Consider the following 22531-nt stretch of genomic DNA (forward strand, 5'->3'; position numbering starts at 1 on the left):
TGAAATGAAATTGGAAGTGAGTTCATGAACAAAAGCCGACATGATATCCTATGTTAAGTCTCCCATGGCCTATTCATCAGCCTCTGAGCTTCCTGGTAAAGAGAATGGGGAAGGACAAAGCCACTGACACTGAAACGATGTGGAGGCAGACTCAGGGCCAAGAGCCGCTTGTTGGAAAATGTGACCGGACTCTAGTCCAAGGAGAAAGCCCCGGCACCCTCCTAGAGGTGGCTCCCTCAGGCATGGCCCAGAAATCAATCTGGAGTTGTCCCCACCACCCTGGAAAATGTGTGACATCTCAGTATAAGAGTGCTGGAGACCCACCTGGAAAACATAGGAGAATCTCCACTCGAGTCCCCAGAAAATTCTACTAATTGTCTTCACTCTGACCACAGAAGCAGCTATCCTGCACCTCTGACTCACATCATTAGCAGAGAAGAAGAATCTTCAGCAAGTGACTGCAAGTCTCTAAAAATCATAAACATGCTGGGCCTGGATTTCCTGAGACCCAAGAAGATGAGTTTTCCCCTCAAGGTGTATCTCTCTGAAATGGACACTACGCAGTCATCTGACAACTGCTGGGACTGTCCGCTGGGCTCACCCCGCACTGAGAACTGCTGTCTGCCACAGGGAGCCACCGGTCCGAGGGGCTGCCTGTAGCCACTGACAGGGCGATGTGAGAAGCAAAGGCATGGGCAGCCTCCTGGCCTCCGTCTGAGACAACTCTCGAGAGCCAGCTCAGCTGCAGAGCTCCCCGTGGCATGGCGTGTTCCAAGTCATCTTCTCCCGCCTCCCAGTCATGCTTCCTTCACTTTACAGGTGTGCCTTCTGGGGCTTCCCCCCAAATAAACCTTCCACAGACTCCATCTCAGAGCTATATCCAGAGAACCCAATGTCAGGCTCTCGCCAAGGTGAAGGACACTCTCCCCATCACCTCTAGGGGGCAGAAGAAGACAGGAGTTTTGGGGACACCTGACAGTCCCAGCCAGAGCTCCATGCCTCAGGCCAGCAATACATGCGCGGAGTGCTAGCCCAACGTGGGAAAATCCTCCCATTTTCTCACCTAGAACCGTGCTCTTTTAAGTCTGCTCCCTGGCGCCAGCGGCATCAACTTCTTAGCCATTCAGATTCTCAGCCCTCCCCAGACCTACTGAGGCAGACTTCCAGGAGTGGCCCCCAGCAATCTATATTAACACCCCCCAGGTGGTCCTGTGGTTGCACTAAAGTTTGGGAAGCAGAGCATCCCTGACTACTGGGGACAATCAAACACATGTCATTAAACCTCCCCCATCAGCAGAAGACCAAGAGACCGTCGCTGGCAACAGTCTGATCCAGCAAGGAGAAACATCCTCAACTCTGCAATGCACCTCTGGCTCCTATGTACTCTTCTGCTTCAATCCCAATTCTCTGGATTCAGCGCTCTTTCTGACGTCTCTCCTGGTGTCCTAGATGCCCTGCAGGTGGGTATCCCTGCTTGAGCCTGATAGTAACCCCAACCACGCTCCAAATCCCCTCCAAGATCTTCCCTCCACGGCACGTGCCCCCCATGTAGCCCTTCTGGTGTTTCCTGTAAAGCTCACAGTGTGAAACCTTCCCACACCTCTTGCACTGTGACTTCCCCAGACAATTATATATTTAATTATGACTCTGCACTTTGAGCCAATATATCACAGATCCACATGTCCTTTCATCTAGTAAATATAAGCTTCCTGTTGAGTCATTCAGCCTTCAGAACAGTGCTGAATCCCCCCAGCGCACAGTAGTCAGTCAACAGAAACCCAGGGAACATCTGAAAACCAGCAGTAAACAGGTTATCACAGATTGAGAAACCATGGTCTTGTTGCTCCTTCTAGCAGGCACCAGAAGTGGCAATTGTACAGCAGCAAGTTTAAGCATCAGGATAATTGATCAAAATGTATTATCTCATGTTATACAACATGTTTTCACTAAGATACAAAATTACAATTTATCACGACTCATTAACTTAATAACTACTCACCATATGGTTTAACTGCTGCTCCTAACCACACTGAAAAATCACTCTGTGCATTTTTGGTCCATGTAAATAAGGTGACCGTCAACCACGTGGACACAGGATTTACTGGTGGGGTCACACGGGAACTAAAATACTGGGCAGAATGCAGGAGCCCTAAAGCTCTGCTACTCTGGTTAACCCCCACCACACATTCTAGATCAGTGATTCTCAAACAGATGTGATTTTGCCCCCCAGGGGTATTGAGCAAAGTGGGGAAACATTTTTGGTGACCATCATCAGGGAGAGGATACTACTGGCAGCAGCTGGTAGGGGCCAGGGATACAATTGCATTTTCTTTAATGCACAAGACAATCCACAACCAGGAATTCTCCTATCAGGTCCAAGATGTCAGTAGTGTCGGGGCTGGGAAACACTGTTCTAGATGACAGGGAACTTCTCTCTCTGCGACTTTGGTCTGAGCTTCATAGCAACAATGTGAGGAAGGCACTACTGTCCCCTTGTGCAGATGGGGAACCTGCGGCCTAGAGCAATCCTAAGGTTGCCAGCCCATACCCGTGGTGTAACTGGGATTTGAAGGTAGGTTTCTAATCTCACCTTCCTTCCCACACAGAATCAAGAAGGGAACAGACACAGAGGAAATGAACAGCAAGCTGTCAATGCAGAACCCTGAACAGTCTAACAAGAGACGTCTTCAAACCGGAAGCCCCAGGAAAATTAGGTTGGTAGGCCCAGGCCTGGAAATGCCCCAGGTTAGAAAAGGCAGGCACTTCCCCACCAGACCACCCCCCTCAGTGCTGAAACTGGGTTCCTCTCCCATTTTAACTTGCAATTGTGCTGCTCTTTGTGAATAGAAATGAAAGTATTTCCTGCTGGGGCCCAGGGTTATATACACATGATCCCCAGCCCTCACTGGCAGCCCCACTAGAGGTGCTCATGTGTCCATTTTGCAGTTGAGATTGAAGCACAGGCAGGTTAAATAACTTGCCCGTGCAGACAATGGTGAAGACTGCCTTCAAAGTCAGGTCTGCTGGGTTCCAGTATCTCCGCTGCCTTCAACTGCAAGAAGTCGGAGAAACAAAATAGATGGTCCTACAGAATCCCTGGGGTCTGGCAGCCAGCTGCAGGGAGGTCCTTGGGACGAGGGTGGGGCGTGGGGCTTGGCCCATGTGCAGGCTCAGAGCTGCTCTTCCCACCTTTCTGGCTGCTTGCCCAGCTGGACTCAGCAAAGACGGTCTAGGAAAGGCAGGTCAGCCAAAGACTCCTGGCCCCTGCCCTGGCCTGGCCGCGATGTGTTCACCACAAAGTCTTGAGATTATAAGAGCCAAAGAGACACTCTATTCCTCAAACTACAGAGGACATGTGGCCATTGGTTCATTCATTCATTATTTGTTGAGCACCTGTGATGTGCAGGCAGCTCTGGGGATACAAAGGCCAAGGCAGACACAGTGGTTCCTGCTCTAGGAAGCTTCTAAGGACCCATCTCCTCACAAAGCGGTATCATCCTCTTCCTCCCCAGGGCACCAGACTCTACAAGACACAGACAGTCTCTACTTCATTACATGTCCACACCACAGCGCCCTCTGCCACTAGGCTAATGGTGGCGGGTTTGCTTTCCCTTTGCACAGCAGGCGGAAGAGGGTCGGAGAAAGGCAAGCATGCTCAAGATCAGCCAGCCCATGGGTAGCAGCAGGGCCTGGCCTGGGCTGCTGCTCCTGACATTGGAAAGAGTCACCAGTGTGGTCCTAAAGAAACCTTGGTAACAGGCTGGGGGAGGGGCTGTGGGAACACACTTAGATGGGCAAAAAGACACGGGCATCTTTCCCATCACCAGTGGAGAGCCCACTGGGCCCAGGGCCCCTTCCACAGGACCCACCACAGCCACTTGTGTCCCTGCAGAGAGAAGCTGAGGAAACCTCACCCACTGGGGATGCTGAGCAGGACTCCCACATCTCAAGGCCAAGTGAGGCACGAACAGCAACTCCCACTCCACAGATTTCCATCATGAGGAGACGCAGTCACTCACTAACAGTTTGTCTCTATCTCACCCAGCTACAAGCTGCTGTGCCCAGAGCTATGAGGAGGAGAGTAGAATCATTCACCCACCAACACACATTCACTAATTATGGGTCAGGCACTGGGCCAGGAGCTGGGCATGGCTCCTGCCTGCAAGAGCCACAAAAACCTGCACATAAACAATCACACCGCAGCTACACAGCCTGGCCTCTGGGCCAGCAGCAGCTGCTGCTGGGAGCTAACCAGACATGCAAATTCTCAGGGCTCCAGCCCAGACCAACTGAATCTGAATCTCTGGGGCTGGAGCCTAGGAATCTGCTTTTATAATTTTGTCAGATTCTTAATGTGTACATCAGCAGCTGGAGAAACACTGGTCTAGACAAGACCTTCCCCAACCTCCCTATTTAAAACCGCAAGTCAGCCCCAAGACGAAGGAGGAGTGGGTGAGTATGTGCCAAGAACTACGCTATGGCCTTAAAACACTACATGGGGAAAATGGTACCCAGGTTGGTCTTGACGGATGTTCAAAACAGGGATGAAGGATGCTTGGAACACAGAACTAAGCCTCTTCCTGGAAGAAGTTCCAGGTGGCTGATGCCACCTCTATCTAATTACTAGCTGGTATTTGCCAAGAACTAGCCTAGCCTCCATCAACTCACTAAACTCTCCTGAGCCTCAGAGGGAGGGTAGTAGTCTACCACAACAACAAGGCTGGGAGGTATTAAACAACTTGCCCCAGACACATAAGACTTGTGTAAGAATGTTCACAGTTTTGGGGCCTCCCCAGTGGCGCAAAGGTTAGGTGTCAGCACTATGAAGCTATCCGCAACTACTGCAGCACAAGTTCAAGCCCCAGCCAGGGAGCTGACCCCCATGGTGCAGCAGACCTCTCCTGTCTCACCTGATGCTCCCCTCAGCAGTGTATTTCATCAGTCTATCTGTTCTGTTCCCCACTCTGTCTCTGGTGAATCCTCTCACCTCCCCCACTGTACCCCCGGTACCTCTGGCCTGTACCCCAGTTCTTCTATGCATAAATAAATAAATCTTTTTTAAAAAAAGAAAAGAATGTTCACACTTTTTTATTTAAGATAGCCCCAGACTGGAAACAAACCCAAATGTCCATCAGCAGGTAAACAGATAAACCAAATGAGTTAGATTCATACCATGAAACATTACTTGGTAATAAAATGGAACAGGCTGTGGATAAACAAGAAGAATGAATTTTAACAACATTACTATGAGAAAAAAGGAATCAAGCACAAAAAACGTACATGCTGCATATGAAGTTCCAGAACTTAAAAGTACTTAGTTCACTTAGAGTAAACCAAGACAGCACTGAAAACAGAAATCAGATAAGTAGTTTCCTCTCAGGGTGGGGAGAAGGCGTGTTGCTGGAAAGGAGTATGGGGGAACTTTCTGGGGGGAGATGGAAATATTCTATATCTGGATTGAGATGGTGGTTACCATCAAAACTCAGAGAACCACACCCTAAAAATTTGCATTTTGTTGTATGTGAATCATATAGCAGTAAAAACTGAGTTGAAAATCACTGGCACTAGGTCACAAAGCCACAAGTGGAGGCTGAGCCCAGGTTTGCCCCATTCCAGTGGCCAGTTCACCCTGAGTGTCATCATTGGGCAAAGAAGCCCGGGCCATCCTCCCTGGCTGGCAGATTGCCTGCGCCAAAATCTTAGTGACAGGAGTCCATAGTTCCCCTAGGAAGAACATCACAGTCCCCCCAACCCCAAACCATGACAGAGACTTGTGGGGAGGCCAGATTAGTGTCAAAGTAGGAGTCAGCTCTGCTCTTCATGTGCTATGTAACCTATGAGAACTCTACTCCATGACTCAATTTCCCGTTCCGTGAAGCCAGGAAGGAGGGCTTCAATGGTCCCCAGCATAGGGCTACAGATCTTGGGGGCCACGAGGCTACACATCCCTCTGCTCACGAGACACTGTTATTACATGAAATAACTAAACTACCTGCCTCATATCTGGTAAGCTATTTTTCAAATGTATGCTAATATTATTGCGACTAATAAAATACCCATCTATTTCAAAGCAAAAATGAAACCATAGCAGCCTTTTGTCATTGTATATTTTCTCAAACAAAAGATACCAAAAGAACAGCCACTGCTCATGACTTGGGTTGAAAGAGGCTGGAATCTCTATGTGGAGTATTGCTAAGGGGACAGTCACCAAGGGAACGGTCGCTAAGGGCCCTTCCAGGTCAACTGCCCCTTGGTTGTCTGGTATCACTTGGGCAAATGCTCACCCTTGTGTTCTCAGGCCTGGGTCTCCTTGGGGAAAGCCTCCTGTCTGGACCCTAGGGACTGAGCCCCCAATGTGCTGGTTCTGCAGCCCAGTCTATAAATCCCAAGTGTGGGGCACCTTGGGCCTCAGTTTCCCCTCCAGTGTTGAAAACAACCAGCTATAAGGACGGACCCTGGACATTTTCCTTCCCAGCCCCTCACTATCATCTCCTGGTCAAAACAATCCCCATCCACCAACTACCAGCTCTGAAGGGGACTGTCCACTTGAGGTCTGCGACCAACAGGCCCCTGACGTGCCCCCTGCCTCCCCATTATATAACCCTGAAGGACCGTGAAGCAGGTCTCACATTCAAATGCAAGGTCAGACCTTCCTGTCCCCTGCCCTTGAGGCCCAGCAGGCCACCTGGACACACCCTTAGCTTTGGACCCAGCGCTACATCACAGACAGAAAGCGGAACCACTGGCTTCTCAACCCCTGCAGGGATGTCACCCCACCAGGCCCGAGTTTCACATGCCTCTAGGTGCTGAGTCAGAGCTTTATAGAGCATCAGAAAAAAGCAGGGGCTTCACTGAGTGCAGCTTCCCAAAGGTCCCCATATTGGCCACCCCCCCCCACTCGAGCCAGCTTTCAGAATCACCACCCGAAAAGTAGCAGTCTCCGCTATGGGGTGCCCACCCACCCAGATTTTAGGAGCAAATACCCAACCCCCAACCATGCCCCAAACCAGAGCCTGGAACCTTGACAACTTCATATTTAAAACAACAACAAAAAACACACACAGAAAGCCAAGGACATAGACGAGCGCCCCCACGCCCAAGTGTTCCCTCCCTCAAGACTCCACTTGCTACTTGTAATCAGTTTTCCCTCTACCCGCCTGGCAGCGGCCGGAGAACCCGTCTGTCTCCAGGACACCATCCCCCTCTTGGGCTTCTAACTTTGCCGGTCACCTAATAAAAGACAACCGCCCCCCACCCTCCGCAAAACCTCGCCGGCCGCCCACCCCGCCCCTCCGCTGCCCCGGGCCCCCGGGGTCCCCAGGTCCCACCCCCGCCCCGGGAGAACCGCGGGGGGCCTGGCCCCCAGACTGCAGAGGCCGCTCCCCGCCTGAGGACGCGCCCCGAGAGGCCCAGGCCCAGAGGCCGCAGCCCCGCGGGGGACGCCCCCTTCCCGCAGCACCGCCACAGCGAGGGCCTCGGCGAAGAGCCCACGGGGTGGGGGTGCGACCCCCGAGGTCCCTTTTCCAGCCCACCGGCGCGCACTCACCCCTCCGCGCCGCCGGCCCGCGCGTCTGCGCCAGGGCCGCGGGGCCCCCACGCGCGCGCTCGATCCCGGCTCCGCGTGACGAAGAGCCGCGCTCGGCTCCCGCCGGCTCCGGACCCGCGCGCCCCGCGGGCGCCCCGCCGTCTGCCTTCCCAACTAAGTTGGAAAGTTGCATCCCCGGGGAGGGAGAGACGCGGGCCGCGCCTTCGCACCGCGCCGTCCCGGGCCGGGCTCGCGCGGGGAGCGGGTCGGCGCCTGCTGCGCGGGGGTCGGGGCGCGCGCGCTGCCACCCGGGGGACACGCGGGGCTCAGCGCCGCCGGCACGCGCCTTGGGGTGGGGGCGGCGACCTCCAAAAAAAGGGGCCGGGGGAGGTTGTCTTCAGCGCAGCCCCGGCCGGGAGCGGCGCCCGCTCTGGGTTCCCAGGAGGGGCGGCCTCGATGGCGGTGCCCACGCCGCCTCCGGAGCCCCGCGGGACAGTGGCGGCCAATTAGTAAGCGGCCCGATGAGTGCGCGGCGGCGCCGAGAAGTTAAAACCCGACGCGCGAGTGTGGACGGCCTGGGGGGGCGGGGAGGGGCGCGCGGAGGCTGGGGCTGCCCCGAGAGCGGCCGTGACCGTCAGGGCGACCCGCGCGCCCGGGCTCGCCGTCCGCGCGCGGCTGTGCGGCGCCCGTGGGCGCCCTGCGGGTCGTTGGGCGCGCGCGCGTGTGGCTGTCGGTCGAGGCGACTTCTTTGTGTGCCTGTCCCCAGTTGAGACGGGTGTGGGAGCGGATGGGGGCCGGGGCCGGGGTGGGCGCATCACCGTGCGCGCGGGGCGCCTTGCAAGTGGCGGCCTGGCCGTGCGTGTGGGCGAGTGCGTGTCATTGTGTATAAATGATGTCAGGGTGACTTGAGCGGGACAGTGAGACGGGGTGCGAGGTGCACGGCTGCCTGCGTGTGGCCGTGCGTCACGGTGCTTATGCATGGGGGGCTCGCGGGGGTGGGTGTCGCGGCGTCGCCGTGGAGAGACTGTCGGGTGACTTCTTCCTGCGACCCGCGCAACTCGGGCGAGCGGCGGCCGGAGGGTGTCGGGGCGAGCGCGAGCGCCCGTCGGCTGGGCTGCGGGGTGCTGTCCCCGCGCGCGGGCCCCGCCGGCGCCCCCACCCGCGTGTGCTGCGCGCGCGAGCGCCCCAAGCCGCCAGGTGACTCCAGCCGGGCGCGGCAGCCCGGGACGCTCGGGCGCGGCGCGGGGTCCGAAGGCGCGGGCCAGCCCCGCCCGCCTCGGCCCCCACCCGCCCCCGCCTACCTTGCCGCAGTGGTAATAGTCCAGGGGCGCCAGGCCGGCCGGCTCGGCCCCGGGCCGCGCGCCCACCGCGGGCGCCGAGGGGTACAGGCGGACGTCCATGGCGGGCGCGGCGGCGGCTCCCGCGGGCAGTGCCTGGGCGGGCGGCGGTGGGAGCCAGTGTGCGAGCGGGTGTGCGAGCGCGGGGGGCGGGCCGGGGGCGGCGCCCGGCGGAGCGCCCCGCCCCGCCCGCGCCCCGCCCGCGCGCGCTATTGTTCCGGCCTCGGGCGCCGCGGAGGGCCGGGGGCCCGGGCCCGGGGGGCAGGTCCCCGTTCCGGGCCCGGCGGCCGCCGGGTGCCCCGCCTGGCCCTGCGTCCCTGGAGATCCGGGTGGGTGGCCCGCCGGTCCAGACGGCCCTTGGCGTCCCGCCTGGCGCCACCCAGGGTGAGGGGAGGAGAAACCCGTGCGACACCCCTCCACAGACGTGGGCCCTCCCGTCCTGAAGATTTAGGGCGTCGCTGAGCCACCCCGGGCGTGGGCAGGAGGGTTGGGATGAGGTCGTGACGGGAGCACCTGCGAGATGCGCGCTGCCGGCCGGCCCGCCGGGCCTGAGGCTGATCTCAGAATCCTGGCCCTCCCTCCGGCCCCACTGGTCACCCGGAGAGGGACATTGGGGCTTTGCTGAGCTTTAACTCTCCCCTGACATATAGGGAAACTGAGGCAAGGACTTGGGACTTTAGTAATGGAGCTTCAGATGAGTAGGGGCCACAGCCCGCAGAGGAGCCAGGATGAAACCGCAGGGAGATGGCAGAAGCATCCATCCCCGTTAAGAAGGCGAGAAGTGAATGGCTTAGACGCTAAAATTCTGAGGAGGGGCACAGATTCTGCACCTCCCACAGTCTCCTGGAGTGAGAGGTGAGAGGACAGAAATGGGGCAGCTCCCAAGGGGGCCACAGAGATGACTGAAACAGACTCCCTCTGGCCCCCAGGAAGCCCCCTCTCTCCTCACATCAGCTGCTAGCCGCTGGTCAGTTGCTCCTGCCCCTCTATCCAGAACTGTCTACACTAGCAGCCTCTGCTCCTCACGTCCCACTGACTGCTCCATCACTGCCTGTGGTCCCCGACTAGCACACACCCCTGGCTTGCTAGGGTCAGGCAGCAGAAGTGCATCAGAGTGGGGTTCTTGAGTGGCCTTAGGAGGGGGATGACCTTTGGAGGAAAGGGAGTGAGTCTCTCACCCACTCAGAGCCACCTTAGAACTCAGCTTCCAACGGCTGCTTGGGCTTTGCTGATCCTGGCCTCCAGGACTGCTGTTTGTGACCATAAAGATCCACTAATGCAAGATAGGTGTGGGAAAAAAAGGCTTTCCCTAAAGGTTTGGGAACAACAGAGGGAAACTGCAGCTCAGAAAGGAAAGAACGTCTAAATAAATTTCACCAGTCATTGTTTCTAGGAATACATTGCCACACCTCATCAGAAGGAATTTCCTACTGGCACTTTTCCTTTTTTTCCATCTGGTCATCCAACTGACCTGGCACTATTATCGAAAAGGTCACAAACACACACACATCCCTCACACACTTTTCTGCAATGTGAACGTTATCGTAAATCACATAATCCACCTTTGCATGGGGCTGCTTCCGAATATTCTAATGTGTTCTGTTGGCCTATTTTTCTCTCCCATGCCATTCACACATGACCTGGATTACTAGAGTTTTGTACTAAGTATTACTGCCCTATAGAATAAGATCACCCACTTTTTTCTTCAAGATTGCCTTGGTCATTCTTGACTTTTGTCCTGAAATAGAAAATTTAATGTCAAGTTGTCTGTTTATATACAGTCTCATTGGGATTTTGATTGCTATCACATTGAATCTTAAGCTCAATTTAGGTAAAACTGATATTCTCATTATTAAGTCTTCCTATCCATAAACATGGTATGTCCCTTCATTATTTAATTTTCGGTTTTGGTTTTTAAGTTCTTTCAACAATGTTTTATAGTTTTCTATGTAGAGATCTTGCACACCTTTTATTCTATTTAGTCCTGGCTACTTTGTTTTTGATGCTGTGTTAAATAGTTTATTTTATTTTGTTATTTGTTTTATAAATGGTTTCTTTATATAGTACCCTATTTTTTTTGTTTGTTGCCAGTATATTGTGATGATTTCAAACAAATCAACAACTTCTCTGACACTCCTCCCAAGGGTTAGAGTCAGATAACTTTCTCCTTAGGAGGTATTGATCTGGGGGGGGGGGTGATTTTTAACAAATAAAACATGGCAGAATTAATGCACAACTTATGAATCTGCTCATGAAAGTTGATACGTCTTTACCTTGGTCCTTCTCTTGAGGCATTTATCTTTGGAACCCTAAGCCATGATGTAAGAAGTTTTAGGCTCCTGTGTTTAGATAACCCATGTAGAGAAACCACATACAGAGACCACATACAGACGCACCTCAATGAGGTGCCTCTCACTTGAACTTAAAGATGAGCAAAGGTGGGGTGTGTCATATTCAACTCTATTCTCTTTTCCTTCAGCCATGAAAACCCTAACAAATTCCAGCTCATTCTTTAACACCCAGCTCAAGTAAAACCTTTGTGGGTAAGACTTCTCCAAGACTCCAACTCCGTGATCCAATTTGCTGCTATAAAAATTGCTGTCATACAAGACAGTCATACCTCTTATCTGAATTTTCACTTTTTGTGATTTCACTTATCTGTGATAACTACAATCCCAAAATTTTATCTATAATGAGATTATTTTTTGAGAGTGACAACATTCACATAACTTTTTTACAGTATATTGCTACAATTGTTCTATTTATTGTTAGTTATTTTTAATCTTTTACATTTGCCTAGTTTATACATTAAAATTTATTATAGGTATGTGTGTACATATGTATTGGAAAAAGCATAGTCTATAGAAGGTTCCATACTATCATTGGTTTCAGCCATCCATGGGAGGGGGGTCTTGGAATATCTTTCTCGTGGATAGAGGGAATATTGGGCTCATTTCACTGAATGGCAATAATGTATTTACTCTACAAGTATCTCCAGGGCAAGAAAAATCACTCACTCATCTTGGTGCCTCCAGCCACTAGCACAGAGGCTAACACAGCATGGGTGCTTCATGGCCAACTCTAAGGAGTCAGAGCTTTTAAGGACCTTTCTATAAACACACACACACACACACAGCCACATTTGCTAGTGAGAAGTCATGATTTACCTCATATGGGTGAGGCTAGCCACGTCTACCCCCCTGTCTCTTCCTTTCCTGTAGCCAGTGTCCACAAGCCCTGCCTTGGGTTTAGATGTGGTGGGATATGTTCAGCTGGATGGGGGTGCAGATGGTACACAGTCCCATGGGAAGCTCAGCTTTCTTAGTGGGGTCCTCCAAAATCCAATCTGGAGGCAGGATCCTAGTGCAAGTAGCTTATTGGAAACTCACAGGTCAGGTAGGGGGTGAGGAAGTGAGAGAAGGAAAGGAAGATCAGAGATAAGGGGCACTTTGTCAAGCAAATCACCACTGCAGATGACTGGAGCTTAACTCCAACTGGGGATCCTGGAAGACAATGTGGAACACGAATTCCACTTGAGAGACAGGAAGTTAGGATCATTACCCATTGCCTCCTAATGGTCTTGGTTGACAGCTGCATTGGGAGGGTGATAATTCCCAGGCAGTTCAGCCTGACTGATAGAACGGGGCTCTGGCAATCAGAGAAAGTCCTTTGATGAAGAAATTTAGCAGTCAGAAGTTGGGGCTCTGTGTGCTGGCACGAGATTTGTGGACAGAGTGCTGGTGGTTTCTGCCACAAGCTCGAGTCTATGTAATAACAGCAGAACTCTCCTCGCCTGGGGCACTCTCGCCCCCTGTGTGCAAGTGGCCGGGCATGCATTTCCTGCAGGACCTTGGTTGACATGGGTGACTATTGTGTGGGGCAGTCTAGAGCCCTGGCCATTGTACCTTCGCCAGACAGCACTTGACCTGTCCATTATTTCTGACAACTGACCGGGTCAGCACACAACGTCCACTCCAAATGCCTATTGAACAAAAGGTGGACCAGTGCACGTGGAGCAAAGCCTCTGGTACAAGATGATTTGCTCAGGTCTCTGCACCAGAAGAGATGGCAAAGGCTCTGAGTTTAAGGGGTTCAGCTCCCTGTTTGGCCTCAGTTCTCTGAGTTTTCACTTCTGCAAACTGGGGTGAATCTTGCCTATCCCACTGGTTTGTTGTCAGAGCACAGATGAATAGAGAGCAAAGCACTTCTAAAGCTGGAAGCACTATTGTCAGTCACCATTATTAAAAGATATTTTCCTAATAGACCACTCTGAACCCCACTCCAGCTTTCCAGAGGGCCAGTGCCGAGTCCATCTGGGAGATTTCACACTCCTTAGAGTTTTGTGGAAAGATCAAGTTGGGTTGGGAAGGAAAGAGAAAGTGAGCATTTTAGTAGCCTGTAAGGTGAGTGCTATTATTCAAGCACTTTTTCAAAATAAGGAAACTAAGGCTTAGAAAAGTGAAGTTTCAGAACTTTAGTCACATAACCAAGACTTCATGGAGCTGGGATTCATACCAGAAATTCATGTTCCTTCTACAACAACATACTATACTTGAGTTTAAGTTACATCCTGCAGATTATCTTACAATACAGGGAGCTTGTAATGGATGAGCCAGCTGGAACCTACCCCTGAGAACTCTTGAGGTGTCCTTACCTTTATCTGCCTTGTGCACACCTCTAGGTCAGTGTGTGCTGGTGACACAAAGAGAGAAGTTAGGAAAGTAAAACGAAAATGAATCCCATTCAAAAAAAAAAAAAAAGGAAGAAAGAAGACATCACCACGTGTAGGGGGAAATAAAAGAAATCACTAATAACAGATGAGAATTACTGAGTGTTAGATGTATGCCAGGCACTATGCTGAGTACTGGATATCTATTACTTCTAGTAACCTCGACCACAGCAACATGAGACCTCATGTTCATTCTCTATTTTAGAGATTTGAGGCAACTGAGGAACAGAGTTCATGTAACTTGCCAGCATTTCATACATGTGTAGCCAGAATTAACAACTAGCTAATTTGGGTCCAAAATCCACACTCATAATCACTAGCCCTCACTAAACCTCTCTGATCTTACATTTATATTTCAACTTAAGTGAAAAAGGGAACTCTTTATTAGCGCTTTGAAATTGCACTGAATTATTAAATTAATTTAAAGAGAATTAAAATTTTTTATAAAAGTCTTTCAATCTAGAAAGAAGACATGTATGCATGTATATATATAGGATATATACATATACAGATACATATATAAATGGTATTAAAGTTTTGAGTGTTTATCTTGTATCCAGAAAAATTTCTGAAGTCTTTTATTCTAACAAGTTTTTCTGTAGAGTCTCTTGGATTTTCTGCTAGATAATCATAGAAAAGAGTGAGAGGTTCAGCTTGTCCTTTCTAATCATCTTAATACTTTTTCTATGTCTTTTCTTATTGTATTAATAAAGAGCACCTCCAGAACCAATGTTAAACAGAAGTGTTGATATCAAGCATTCTTGGCTTGTTTCTTTCTTCAATAAAAGTATTGCTTACATTTTACCATTAAGCCATAGTAAGATACTTATTGTAAAGTTCTGATAATATGCTTTATTAATAAAGTATTTTATTCCTAGTCTGCTATGCAATTTATTTCTGGCAGGAAATATTTATAGTTAAAAATACTTTTTGTAATCTATTGAAATAATCAGCTGGATTTCATCTGTTAAGCTTTTAGTATTTTGTATTATATTAATAAGTTATTATTCATGTTGAACCATCCTTGGATTCTTGTGATAATTGTTGGAAGTTCTAGTTGGTCTAGAATTTATTTTTTAATAGACTGCTAAATTCCATTTGCATTTATTTCACTTTGGCTTTTTGTATCTACATTAATAATTGAAACTGGTTTTCAATTTTTTTGTATTGTTATTGCCAAGCTATATATGTCAAGTTTATATTGATTTGCCTAAGGAGTTAAGAAAAGGAATTTTGATAACTGATTCAACTTAAATTATAGTGGTAGTATCATTGTGCATCATTATGTCTTATATTTTTCTTCCATAAATTTTAATAAGTTATATTTCCTAGTTATTTCCTAGAAGTTGTTATATAAGTGTATTGGAGTAAAGATGTTTTTAATATTATCTTATGGTTTTAGAAACTACCATATCTATTATCTATTTGTGTTCTCAAAGGCTCATACTAAATTGGGGAGATAGAAAATCATATACTCAATTAAATACAAAGTGATAAGCACAATAGGAATAAAGCAATAGGAATACAAATTTAAGCTCTCTTAAGAAGGTGATACTGAGCTGGGTACTGTAGGATGAGTAGGAGTTAGGCAGCAAAGGAGATGGCTGTTTTTGGCTCCTGGGCCCATCTTTAATTGACTCAGCTCTGAGAAGAGGTAGACTGCCTGGACTTAAGAATCTGTGATCTTAAGAATGCTTCATTTCCACAAGAGAATGTCTGCTAATGTTTCCTCTTCTGAGAATAATGACAATTCATTTTCACCCATATTCTTTATCACCTGCAGTGGTCTCAGTGATGTACAGACTTGGGCAAAGGAGGATTAATTTAAAGTAGGTTGCTACTTCTATTTTAAAGATGATATTTGATAAAGCCCCTCATAGTGATGGCCACCCTCCACCAACAAAAGTGACTTTGTAAACACACTTAGTCTTAGGGGGAACATGAGAACAAGTATATTAAAGTAAGAGGCATACTCCTTGGGGCCTCAAGAAATCATTTGGCAGAAGCCTAAATTTCCTAATCCAAAGATGTTCAAAGTAGAGTTTATAATGGCTGAAGTTGAACAACAGAGAGAGCATTTTGGCTCATGGCCATAAGGAAAAAAAAGGAGGGTATTACAGAGCTCTGGACACTCAGCAACCACTCAACTATGGACTCTCTCAAGAAAATTGTTATTGAGCACTTACTATGTATTATGTGTTAAACATGTGTTATTTGCTTAGTTTTCTCAACCACGTGGGATGTTGTTGCTATCACTATCCCCAACTTACTGGCTGGGGAAACTCAGAGAGGTTAGGTGACTTGCCCTATCAATCTCTGAACGTGCAATTCAAACCCAGACAACTTGGACCCAGAGCCCTTATACATACCTTTTATATGCGGTCACTCCCCAATGCCTAGGGCAGAGTAGACTCTGGGTGACTAAAAAACAAAGTGAGTCTTCATTTCAATTACCATGAAGACAAGGAAGAAACGTGGGAAAATTATTTTACCATAATGTTGAGTAAAAAGCATGTGACAAGGGCCTCCCCAGTGGCGCAGCTGTTGAGCGCTGAGCGGTTGTGAATCAGCCCGCAGCCTCTGCAGCGCCAGTTCTATCCCCGGCTGTTCCCCGGCCTCCGGAGGAGGGTCCCATATGACACGCAGACCTCTCCTGCCTCACCCGCTGCTCCCCTCAGCAGTGTATTTCATCAGTCTGCTTGTTCTGTTCCCCACTCTGGCTCTGGTGAATTCTCTCACCCTCCTGCGCTTCTGACTGTACCCAGTGCTTGTATAAATAAATAAAAATAAATCTTAAAAAAAAAATAGTCTTTAAAAAAAAAAAAAAGCAAGTGACAAAATGCTGTGTGTATTTGTGTGTCAGGAAAGAGTATGCAGGAACTTTCTGGAATAATTCTAATGTCCTAGATCTTGATAAAGGTGTACATTACACAGGCAAATGCAGTTGTCAAAACTCAGCAAATCTATTAAAATTTGTATATTTCATTGCATGTAAATTTCAAATCAAAGGAGGAAAAAATGTAAACAAATACTAGCCTGTAATTAATAATATGCATATTGATGTGTTTTAGGAAGATTTAAAGGATGTCTGTCTTTGAAATGTATCCAAAAAAATAAAAGATGGTTGATGGATGGTTGGAGAACTGGCTAGATGATAAAACCAGGGGAATAAAGCGTTAATGGTTGAATCCAGGTGGTGGATATGCAGACGTTCGCTGTAATATTCTTTCAGCCTTGTTTATTAAACTGTCATAATAAAGCGTTGAAGAAAAATATCTTGTATGTTGTGGTGGCGATAAAGACATCTGTGCCTGGCACTTCCAGCCTGTGTCCTGCTATGAGGATGCTTCCCCTATTAAAAGAATGCCGATGGTCCTCTTCTCTCTCTTCCTCCTCCCTGCCTACTTCATTTTATCCAGCTAATAGCAACAAAGTGCCAAGGCTGGGCTAGCAACAAATCCTTTCTCACCTTCTCCCTCGTGCATCAATCCCTGCAAACCTGCTTTCCCCATGCAGGCTGGGTTACTCCCTCTGATAGGTGACCCCAACTGAAAGCTAAGTTGGGTTGTATGATCATCACAGATACAGGAGAACCCCACTGTCCCATCAGCCTTGGAGAATAAAAACCTGATTTATCTTTGCATCCTCCACCCCAGCTCTTGGCCTAGCCTGCCATCCAGGCTCCTGCAGGGAATGCAGGGGCTGAGACAACGAAAAAGTGGCTGGTGTCCTGCAGGTGGAATTTCAGACAATTTTCCCCCAAAACTTTCTTTAATAGCATGTGATTGCCTTTGGGAGAAGACCCCATGGGCCCCAGCAATGCCCTCCATGGGGTTTTTCACCCAAGTGTTTCTTTGAGAGAGAAGAACCTGTATGTTGACTTGTAATATTTTTGTACTTGGCTATGTGTTTTTTCTTTCTTTCTTTCCTTTTTTTTTTTTTTTTTTTTTTTTTTTGCTATATGATTCCTTTAAAATATCCAGAGAAGGAAACCACTGTGCATAAAGAAATTTGAATTTTTGAATGCCCGCTTCCCATCTGAAATGTCACTTGCACGTTAAGTCTGTGTCCCTGAGTTGCTGTGGCAACCTCAGCAGCACTCTTTGCCCGGGGTGACAAAGGGGCCCTTTGTTAGCCGGGAGGCCAGGTCTGGGTGCAGGGACATCCTATTCAACCCATGGTAACAAAGGAGCACACGTCCCCCTCTCTGAGCCGGGCGCCGTGGCCCGATTATGCCTGCGCTGTTGACAACCTTCCATGGGGAGACCAGGAAAAGAAACCCCCTTTATTGGCATCTTTGAGCCAAAGTTGTTGTTTTTTTCTTTTCCTCTCTCTGTGCTGCTTGCTGTACAAAAACCCCTGTGAAGGGCCCCACGCATGCTCTCGCAGAGAAAAACACCAATTGTGAGGCCTCCATAGAAGAGGGATGGGGCTCCCAATCTTAATTGAATCTCCTAAACTTGGTTATTAAAATGGCAATTCCAGCAGCAGTGGGTGAGCAGATGGGGTCTTCAAATTTTAGCAAGCAGCCTGGCCCTGGCCCTGAAAGGGATCCTGGCTGCCCCGGCTCTGGAGCGACCTCTGTACCCCAGAGCAAGGGGGCCGTGCTAAGGGCAGGCCCCCGTGTACTCAGATCAGACCTCGGGCTCAAGTTCAGTCTTTGGCTGCCCCCGCCTCACCTCACCACTCAGAGTGGATGCCCCTAGAGAGGCAGCGCCTCGTCCACACTGGCTGAGCTGGCACCAAAGAGCACAGCTGAGCAGCTCGGCGTTCTGACTTCCTGACCTGGGCTCTTCAAGGTCACAGGAGAGTGGAGAACAGTCCCGGCCCCAGGCTACAGCCCAAGTCCTCCTTCTGCCCCCAGAACCCTACCCAGAGGCTCACCCCAAGCCTCCTGGTTAAGCCCAATTTAGGTTCTTGTGGTCCTTTTCCCTTTCTTCTCTCACGGCTCTCCCCAAGAGCATCACTTCACATTTCTCTTTCTGATCCAGGGATGAATATGGAAGTTAAGAATGGGCGTTCCGGGGCCTTCCTGGTGGTGCAGGCGGTTAAGCACCACACTGTGAAGCTGTTCGCAGCCTCTGCAGTGCGGGTTCCATCCCAGCCAGACGGCGAGAATCCCACATGGCGTGGCAGACCTCTCCTGCCTCGCCCGCTGCTCCCCTCAGCAGTGTGTTTCGTCAGTCTGCCTCTTCTGCTCCCCGCTCTGTTTCTGGTGAATCCTCTCACCTCCCACACATCTGGCCTGTACCCTGGTTCTTGTATAAATAAAATTTTTAAAAATCTAAAATCTTTAAAAAAAAAAAAAAAAGACTGGGCGTTCCGATGTAACCAGAAGTGGTGTCTATCCAGTGATGGCACAGTATGTCCTCAAAATATTTGCTGAACAAGTGAATCATGAGTGAATGCATCTATCAGCATGAACTTATCTCCTCCAACAAACCACTCTTTGAGATTGAAGCCATTTCCTTTTTTAGTTCGGTTTTCTGATGTCCTCTGTTGCCAGGTCCAGGGTTAGGCAGGCAACCAAGATGGCAGATATGGTCTATGCCCAAGGGGAGCTGTGTTCAGATAGATGCATGGCAGACACTGCCATGGAGGACACTGAATCCCCAGTGGGGATTACCCACAGGCTGCAGGAGCTGAAGGTCAAACTTCAGAGGAAAAGAAGAGGTGCCAGAAGTATACAGAAAGATCTCCTAGATGAGGACACCCCCAAACAAAGTGTCATGAATGACCAGGAGTGGCTGTAATGCTTCAAAGGAGAAAGACTCAGGGAGAAGAAACAGCAAAAGCAAAGGCAGAATGGTGTGAAGTTGCATGTTTTGTGCAGGGCATATGAAGTTGGCTAATGGTAGAGAACTCAGGGGTATGGCAGAGAGGGCAGCTGGAGAGGCAAAGCCAGAGAGGGCCCCCTGAGCCGCATTTAGGAGCTCAAGGCCAAGAGGTCCTTGTACAGTTGTGCAGGTTGTGTACTGCATAAAGAGGGGAGCAGCACTGAAATCCAGCCTGCTCTCCGCTTGTCAAGCCCTGTGGCCCTCACTGAATCCTTCCACTTAAAGAGGCAGCAGGGACAGCTTGCAAAGGCATCAGCAACTCCAGGGTCAGTTCCCAGGGGTGAGCAGCAGTGTCTTCAGCCCAAACTTCATCCAGTGTGTTTGGGGGGAAGGGGTGCCTAGTCCAATTGCCCACTGATTGCTACATTTGATCCTCAACCTTAGTCTTGGTAAATGGAGCTCATCAGTTCACCAACTCCCTCCCTGCCACTTTTTTTTTTCAATAGATGAAACAGGTTCAGAGTGAGCGCCTTGAGCAAAGTCATCCAGCCCAGGGCATCTGTTTCCCATTCCTACAGCCAAATTAATCCTCCAAAAGGCCACCAGCAACCTGTCACCTATCAGGACGTGGTCCCAGGAGCCTGGGGGGAGAGGTTTTTTCGTCCCCGGGCCCATCTATGGGCGGGGCTTAGCCAGGATGGTCCTGCCCTCAGGATTCTTGTGTCAGGAATTCTTCCATTATTGCTCAGCAACTCCGTCACAAAGTAGAGGATCTTTGAACATGTTTTTAACATTATCTACCCTGCCCCACGTTGCTTACATTTCTCTTTGTCCTGAAGCCAGACTGAGACCAAAACTTTTCCATCAAAAATTCAGTGGGACCCTTACATAGTGACAGTGGATGAAATAGCTGCATTTTTTATAAACCACCTCCAAACCCCCTTTTTTTTTCTTTTCTTTTCTTTTTTTTTTTAAGCTCACCACTAAATATCAAATGCCCAAAAGGCTACTGATCTAGGCTGCTTTGAAACAGACTGAGTCAGTGCAAAGGTTGTTTCTCTTTAGACACCGTGACCCTGAATTGAGGCCTTGTATTAAATTCATGAGCACCCCAGGACCATGGGTGATGTGCCCCCAGAGCCTTGTCCAGCGACTGGCACTCAGCAGGTGAAGGATGGAAGCCCTGAGTTTCTCTGAGCTCCCTGAAAGCCAGTGAATTAGAGTCAACTGAGAAACCAGTTATATCTGGGGTTTGTGTTATAAGTCGAAGCATTCTCCAGTTGCCTTAAAAGTTATAAACACACAGCCCTGGAGAGTATTCCCAGTGCCTAGCACTGTGTGGCTCAGGGTAAATAATCAATAAATCATTTGATGAATGAATGAACCCATTAAATAATTAATGACTCCAGGCCTTTCACACATCCCATTATTTCCTGACAGCAATGACCTGAGGATACCTTCCCTGCAGCAAAAGGAGCTGACTGCAAATTGGCGGACTGGGGCTGCAAATTGTAGCTCTAGGGCTGGTAACACCCCCTGCTACCCCACTTCTGGCTCTGCCCCCCAAAACCACTTGCCTGTGGATCCCACCCCCAAATCTTCCCCTCTTTGATTCCCTTCCTCATTGCACTCACAACCTCCAGATTCCTCTCTGCCCTGAGTCCATTCCCCACCTCCCCTAGTCCTAGCCCGGCACCCTTCTGCTCAGTACCCCAGATACCCAGCATGGCCTCGGGGGTCACAGGATCACTCTGAGGAGAAGAGGACTCAGATGCCTCTTTCCAGCCACCATCACTAGCTCCTGCAGGGGAGAAGACAGGAGGGTGAAGGTGGGTCACCAGGTGAGGGTGATGGAGGGAACCTTTCAGGTTCTGGTACTTAGGAACCTCCCCTTGGTCCAGCCTGCCCACCTCCTTGGGGAGGTGGAAGTTGGGGCAGGACAGCGTATAAGGTTCTTCTCCCCCTATGGAAGTGTTTATTTAACCCCCAACATTACGCCTACCCAGAAATTAAAATTAATGTTCTTTACCCTGTAACTTACATAAAGAAAACTCAAGTTTTTCTTCTACATTAGTATATATTTTTTAAACTTCATGACTTTTTTTGTGCAATAGGAATCTATTTTCATGCAATGAAAGTTATCAATTGTTTTCTTTTGTTTTTCTAAAGATTACTAAAATATTCTTTTCTATGTCTTGTATGGATTTACTGAGTTTTGTTTCATCTTTATTTCTGAAGTCTACTTTGGAGTAAGACCCAAAGATAGTTTCTAACTTAACTTTTCGTGTAAACAGCTAGCCAATTTAGATACTATTTAATGATTGATTCATCATTTCCTACCCAAATGTGAAATACCAACTTGATTGGACGTCATATGGCCACAGACCTCCATCTGCAGCTCTGCTCCTTCCACCCATCACCCGTGTCCCTTTCACATGATGTTCATTATGGGCCTTACAATGTGTCCTGCTAATTGCAAGGTGGGCCCCAGTCCTTACACCTCCTTTTCCAAAATTCAATTCTGTCCTTTCATATCTATTGCTCCTGATGTATAATAATTTTGAGGGAGTGTTTTATTAGGGTTACAATGAAGACTAATCTGAGCAGCATGAACATCCCTACTCTCCTAAATCTTCCTGCCCAGGAAAGGAAATCCTATTACTTATTATTATGTTCATTAAAGTCCCATTTTATAGCCCGCAATGGTGATTCAATAGAAGACCATTTCCACTTATAGGTTCTTATCACAAGAAAGAATGCATTGTAACTCTGTGTGATGATGGATATTAACGAGACTTATTGTGGTGATTGTTTTGCAGTGTTTACCAACAGTGAATCATTACCTTGTGCACCTAAAACTAAAAATGTTATATGACAATTACAAGGTATTAAAAAAAATACTTAAAAAATAGACCATTTCCTGATCTTGGAATCCTCCTTAGTGCTTTTTTTTTTTTTAATTTGTTGGAGTAATGAGGCATAAAAACATTAAGTTTCAGGTGTGTGTCATTAGAAATCAACTTCTGTGTATATTAAATTAAATTTACCACTCAGAGTCCAATCCTATCCTTCACCAACAATTGACCTCTTTTACCTAATTCTCTGAACCCTCACCGCACTTTCTTGCTCTTTCTCTAGCTCCCACATGCCTCCTTTTTGGTGT

General features: G+C 48.8%; 1 protein-coding gene across 1 annotated transcript in view; it reads right to left on the reverse strand.

The window, feature by feature from the left end:
• The window catches only part of TOX2 (TOX high mobility group box family member 2), a gene marked incomplete at both ends in the record, with an annotated part of 97180 nt that extends 88255 nt beyond the window's left edge, over positions 1–8925 (reverse strand). The window contains one exon of the mRNA XM_084247136.1: positions 8827–8925. Within this exon, the coding sequence (XP_084103262.1) occupies positions 8827–8925 (99 nt within the window). The remainder of the gene's footprint in view (positions 1–8826) is intronic.
• Between the last annotated feature and the right edge of the window lie 13606 nt (positions 8926–22531).

This window comes from Talpa europaea (assembly GCF_964194135.1).
Source record: "Talpa europaea genome assembly, chromosome: 11".
Classification (NCBI taxonomy): domain Eukaryota; kingdom Metazoa; phylum Chordata; class Mammalia; order Eulipotyphla; family Talpidae; genus Talpa; species Talpa europaea.